We start from the raw sequence: 5,880 nt of genomic DNA, 5'->3' as shown, positions 1-5,880 counted from the left end.
GGATACACAGCCAGAAGAAGAGTTGCAAGTTGGCTGATGAACCTGAGCATGGTGAATCCTCACTGATGAGAGTAAATCAGGCCTCCGCACTTCTTGTTCATCTTGTAGCAATATTTCAGACGACTTATCATATGCTATTATTGCCTGGCAGATTTCAGGAGTCAATTAAGCTCTATGCATATGTTACAGAGTTTAATTTTCCAAAGTGAAGGACCATTTACCTTCTGTGGCTGACCAAGCCTTTGGTACATCAAACCCAACATAAAATGGGCATGAGCATTCTTAGGCATCTTCCGGGCAACATTTACCAGAGCCTGCAAACAAACATTAAGCTCGTAACCATAATCATACCAAGAATTCCCCTTCAAATGACCAGCTTACACTCAAAGCAATGGGATGACAACCCCGTGTCGATACAATATTAAATGGTATCTAAATACAGTTTCACCTTTTTATATTAGAGATATAAAAAGGAACTACAAATGCTCATTCTCCGGTGGCATTAGGACTAATAACTCACAGCTTTCAAGTTGCTAACTTTCTCCTCGCGTGAAACGGAAGCCCCTGGACAATGTTGCTCGACATCTGTTCACAAAGAGTCATAAGTAATCAATTCACAACAGAAAACTTCCCTTATACTGCTTAGCATGCCCTCACCTTCGCATTCAACAGTATCAGGCTCCTTCGCCGTGGTCGTGCTTTTTGCCAAACTACCCTCATCGTTGCAACTCCTGCAAGTAAAATATATAAATTATCAATGCCTAAGGCCTAAGCACTCAATACAGAACCAGGAAATTACCAGGCAGGTGATATTAAAGGCCATCTAGTGCTGAAGAGATGTGTGCTAATTCTAAAAGACTGCCAAGCAAGCTTCGAACTTCGTTGGATGAGCATGTGCAGTAAATCTAGCAGTCCATGTAAAGGGATCGTGCTGAACTCAACACAATTCGCCAGAGAAGTTCAATGCTATGGCAGGATCACTCTCCCAGGCAAAAAAAGAAAGAGAGAGCACATCCTAGGGTTATGACCTACGAGTGACGACCGTGAGTGCGCGAGGAAGAACGCCCAATTCGAAACTATTTGCAGGGGGGGGTGAACCCACGAGTGGAAGCAGTCTAGCACAGTCAGATCGAATTAGAACTCTATGCTCGTACCTAGTGGAGGAGTCGACGGCGACCACCGGAGCAGCGGCGGCGGCTGCTACGGCGGCGGCGGCGATGGCGGGGTTGGGTTTGGGGGTTGGTGGGTGATCCTCGCCGTCGCTCTCCGGCGGGTCGACGTTGAGGTCGGCTAGCATCATCGCCCTCTGCGGCGGCGGAGGCTGGGCCTCCAGCATCGTCTCCGCCCGTGTCTCCGGCGAGGGGGCGAGCTCCGGCCCGCGGATGCGCTGCCGGGTACAGTAGCGACGAGATGTCCTCCTCTCGCCTGTGGGTCGATGGGAGTGAGGCCGGGTCTGCGGTGGTACGTCGCCGTGGACTGCGTACAGTGGGCCGAGTGAGACTGCTACGGCCTGTATCAGTGATGGGCCTCACTGAGGCAGGCCCAGCTACTCGTTGAGGCGCGGCATGGGCGAATGGATTTTATGCCAGCAACTACTGCCTTTTATTCCTCAAAAAAAAAGCAACTACTGCCTTTTTCATTTGTTGTTCACACATTTTCTAAAAAAAATTGTTGTTCACAAATGACATTTTGCTGTTTTCCAAAGCAACGCGGGCAGCAGAAAAAAAAAGTCTAAAAAAAAGCAATGCGGGCATAGCCAGAAGAAGTATATTTTTTTTGTTATTTTTATGCAAATGCTTCAGGTCAATGTATAAATCGAGGAAGGTCCTCTTCCATAGGAGTTGCTCTAACAACATCAATGAAGAGGTATACAAAATATATTCTATAAGTATACCAGATAAACAACTTAATGAGAAGTACCTTGGCATTCCGGCGGATATGTGCAATATGAAGGATGGGGTGTTTAAATATATCAAAGATAGGTTGTGGAGCAAAGGTCTTCGGTGCTATAGTGTGGGTGGAAAAAAACGATGTCTTTTGTTGGGAGATGTGTCTTGATTAATCTGTTGCACTTTCACTCGCATGAGGGAAAGTGTTATTGCATGCAACTTTCACTCGCCTGGTAGTTACTCAATCAGCTATTTGGTCGACAAGGCAAAAATTAATCCATGAACGAACCCATTAAAGAACTCTGTCTACCCATCTATTCATCTTTCGATACATTGTCGAGTTTGATCACATGAATCACTTCCAACGCCTCATGAGTAACCATTTATTAGGGATTACTGCTCAACTGAACAGGAGGTGGATTCCACCGCCGGTCTTGTTAAATTCAATGATGGTGCCAAAGTATCTAGAGCGAGTGAAAGGGGAACTATTGTTGTCATTTGCCGGGATGAGACAATAATGTATTTGGGTTCTTCTTTACACAACATATCAAATTCTTCAACTCTTGAGGCACTTGCTTGTCGGGAATCACTCTCACTAGTTGATGATCTTGGTGTTCATCATCTCTATATAGCGTCGGGTTGCTTGAGCATCATCAAGAACATTAAGGAAGGAGGGGTGGCTAGTATAGGGCGATCATTAAGGAAATCACAAGTCGGAAGGTTTCTTTTGCTGCATTTTTGTTCAAGAATCTAGGAGCTCAAACTATGGCGCTCACCATATTTTTAGGCATGTGTTTTCTCTAGATCAGAGTCGATATATTTGGCCAGGTCAAACATTATCCCTATAACCATTGGTATTGTCAATAAAGTATCACAAATTGTTCTAAAGAACTACTGCATGTTCCGGTTCTATTCGATTGAAGATGCTCCTAGTGAGCTTGTTCTCTTTTGTTGTATGATGTAACTATGATTACAAGTAAATAAAGACCATGTCTTAGTTATAAAAACATACTGACTCATCTTGATGTCCAACAGAAGTAACGACTCAACTCAATACGAAGCCGATCCAGGCACTCCTTAGGTTTGATATGAATCCACACTAACACATGTAGTGACCCACCCTAGAACTCATCAAGATCCTAATGCACAGACTTGCTTATTTATAACGTTCACCATGCACATGTCTCGGACCACCTCGTACAAGGCCTCGGGAGTGTGTTGCGGAGCTAACCAACAATCAAGGAGGGGTTTGAAAATAAAACAAACTTGGGGGGGTGAAAAAATACTTTATTTTTTTCTATTCCATTTCCTCTAAGGCTAGGGGACAATGCCCCCCCCCCCCCAAAAAAAGCAAAGTACACATAACTCTAGCGTTGTTGTGCCATCGGCAACCCGTTGGACGTAGACCCATTAGATGTGGTGAAAAGAAAACAACCCTTTTTGGCGTTGAGCTCCACACGTGGTATCATGATGTTACTCTTACCAGTGAGGTTGAAGCACGTGTCTCAGGTGCCGCTCGATGGCCCCGTTGAGTAATGCGTCATCCTGTCCTTGAAGATCGAGGAGAGCATCCTAGAGTCCAGCATCGACCCGATGGAGAAGCGAACGAGGTCCAACAATAGTTCGAACGGCGTGTCAGCCTGGATGTCACAGCGCACCGAGGAGGTGTCACTGTCGCTATGACGAGGAATGTCGAAGACCCAATCCCAATGGTCACCAAGTACTCCATCGAGCCTAGCGCAACTCCCAGGAGGGTCGGCACGCTCACATTGACTGGTGCAACCCGTCGGCAACCCATTGGATGTAGCCCTCTCAGACGATGTCAAGGCGCAGCCGCTCTGCCAAGCTTCACTCTTTAATGGATACATATGAATATGTGTTCAGTTTGCAAGCCGTTGGAATTTCACAGACTATCGTGTGAGTATTTCCTTGTAATTCTTAACCATGTTAAGATATTAGCATTCTTGGGCCATCTATGCGTGTGAACAAGCCTTAGTGTAGACTGTTTGTTTGCTCTAAGTCTATATAAGTGTGTTCTTCGCTATCTATCAAGGGTGTATAATTTGGTCTGTGTTTTTAATGTTGGAAATATGCCCTAGAGGCAATAATAAATGATTATTATTATATTTCTTTGTTCATGATAATTGTCTGTTATTCATGCTATAATTGTGTTATCCGGAAATCGTAATACATGTGTGAATACATAAACCACAACATGTCCCTAGTAAGCCTCTAGTTGACTAGCTCGTTGATCAATAGATAGTCATGGTTTCCTGACTATGGACATTGGATGTCATTGATAACGGGATCACATCATTAGGAGAATGATGTGATGGACAAGACCCAATCCTAAGCATGACACAAGATCGTGTAGTTCGTTTTGCTAAATCTTTTCCAATGTCAAGTATCATTTCCTTAGACCATGAGATCGTGTAACTCCCGGATACCGTAGGAGTGCTTTGGGTGTACCAAACGTCACAACGTAACCGAGTGACTATAAAGGTACACTACAGGTATCCCCGAAAGTGTCTGTTGGGTTGACACGGATCGAGACTAGGATTTGTCACTCCGTATGACGGAGAGGTATCTCTAGGCCCACTCGGTAATGCATCATCATAATGAGCTCAAAGTGACCAAGTGTTTGGTCACGGGATCATGCATTACGGTACGAGTAAAGTGACTTGCCGGTAACGAGATTGAACGAGGTATTGGGATACCAACGATCGAATCTCGGGCAAATAACGTACCGATTGACAAAGGGAATTGTATACAGGATTACTTGAATCCTCGACGTCGTGGTTCATTCGATGAGATCATCGTGGAGCATGTGGGAGCCAACATGGGTATCCAGATCCCGCTGTTGGTTATTGGCCGGAGAGCTGTCTCGGTCATGTCTGCGTGATTCGAACCCGTAGGGTCTACACACTTAAGGTTCGGTGACGCTAGGGTTGTAGAGATATTAGTATGCGGTAACCTGAAAGTTGTTCGGAGTCCAGGATGAGATCCCAGACGTCACGAGGAGCTCCGGAATGGTCCGGAGGTGAAGAATTGTATATAGGAAGTCCAGTTTCGGCCACCGGGAAAGTTTTGGGGTTCACCGGTATTGTACCGGGACCACCGGAAGGGTCCCGAGGGTCCATCGGGTGGGGACACCTATCCCGGAGGGCCACATGGGCTGAAGTGGGAGGGGAACCAGCCCCTGGTGGGCTGGTGCGCCCCCCTTGGGCCTCCCCTGCGCCTAGGATTGGAAACCCTAGGGGTGGGGGGGCGCCCCACTTGACTTGGGGGGGAAGTCCCCCCCTAGGACGCCGCCCCCTTGGAGATGGGATCTCTAGGGGCCAGCGCACCCCCTAGGCCCCCTATATAAAGAGGGGGGAGGGAGGGCAGCCGCACCCTAGTCCCTAGCACCTTCCTCTCCCCACGTACCACCTCTCCCTCTCGCTGAGCTTGGCGAAACCCTGCCGAGATCGCCGTTGCTTCCACCACCACGCCGTCGTGCTACTGGATCTCCATCAACCTCTCCTTCCCCCTTGTTGGATCAAGAAGGAGGAGACGTCTTCCCCAACTGTACGTGTGTTGAACGCGGAGGTGCTGTCCGTTCAGCACTAGGATCTTCGGTGATTTGGATCACGACGAGTACGACTCCCTCAACCCCGTTCTCTTGAACGCTTCCGCTCGCGATCTACAAGGGTATGTAGATGCACTCCTCTCTCGTTGCTAGATGACTCCATAGATTGATCTTGGTGAAGCGTAGAATTTTTTTATTTTCTGCAATGTTCCCCAACAGTGGCATCATGAGCTAGGTCTATGTGTAGTTTCTATGCACGAGTAGAACACAAATTTGTTGTGGGTGTAGATGTTATCAATTTTCTTGCCACTACTAGTCTTATCTTGTTTCGGCGGCATCGTGGGATGAAGCATCCCGGACCGATCTTACACGTACGCTTACGTGAGACAGGTTCCACCGACTGACATGCACTAGTTGCATAAG

The 5,880-nt window shown here is 47.0% G+C and overlaps 1 protein-coding gene across 1 annotated transcript in view; it reads right to left on the bottom strand.

Annotated features, from left to right (window-relative positions):
• Positions 1-1,435, bottom strand: part of LOC119277816 (probable UDP-N-acetylglucosamine--peptide N-acetylglucosaminyltransferase SPINDLY) — a 5,074-nt gene extending 3,639 nt beyond the window's left edge. The window contains exons 1-5 of the mRNA XM_037559138.1: positions 1,155-1,435; positions 658-731; positions 521-585; positions 222-314; positions 43-144 (exon numbers count right to left, since the gene is read on the bottom strand). Coding sequence (XP_037415035.1) covers positions 43-144; positions 222-314; positions 521-585; positions 658-731; positions 1,155-1,336 — 516 coding nt within the window. The 5' untranslated portion in view covers positions 1,337-1,435. The remainder of the gene's footprint in view (positions 1-42; positions 145-221; positions 315-520; positions 586-657; positions 732-1,154) is intronic.
• Positions 1,436-5,880: the final 4,445 nt, after the last annotated feature.

Source organism: Triticum dicoccoides, chromosome 3B (genome assembly GCF_002162155.2).
Source record: "Triticum dicoccoides isolate Atlit2015 ecotype Zavitan chromosome 3B, WEW_v2.0, whole genome shotgun sequence".
In the NCBI taxonomy this organism is placed as follows: Eukaryota; Viridiplantae; Streptophyta; class Magnoliopsida; order Poales; family Poaceae; genus Triticum; species Triticum dicoccoides.
Note: the sequence above shows the minus strand (reverse complement) of the source record. Positions and strands in the feature narration are given on the sequence as shown.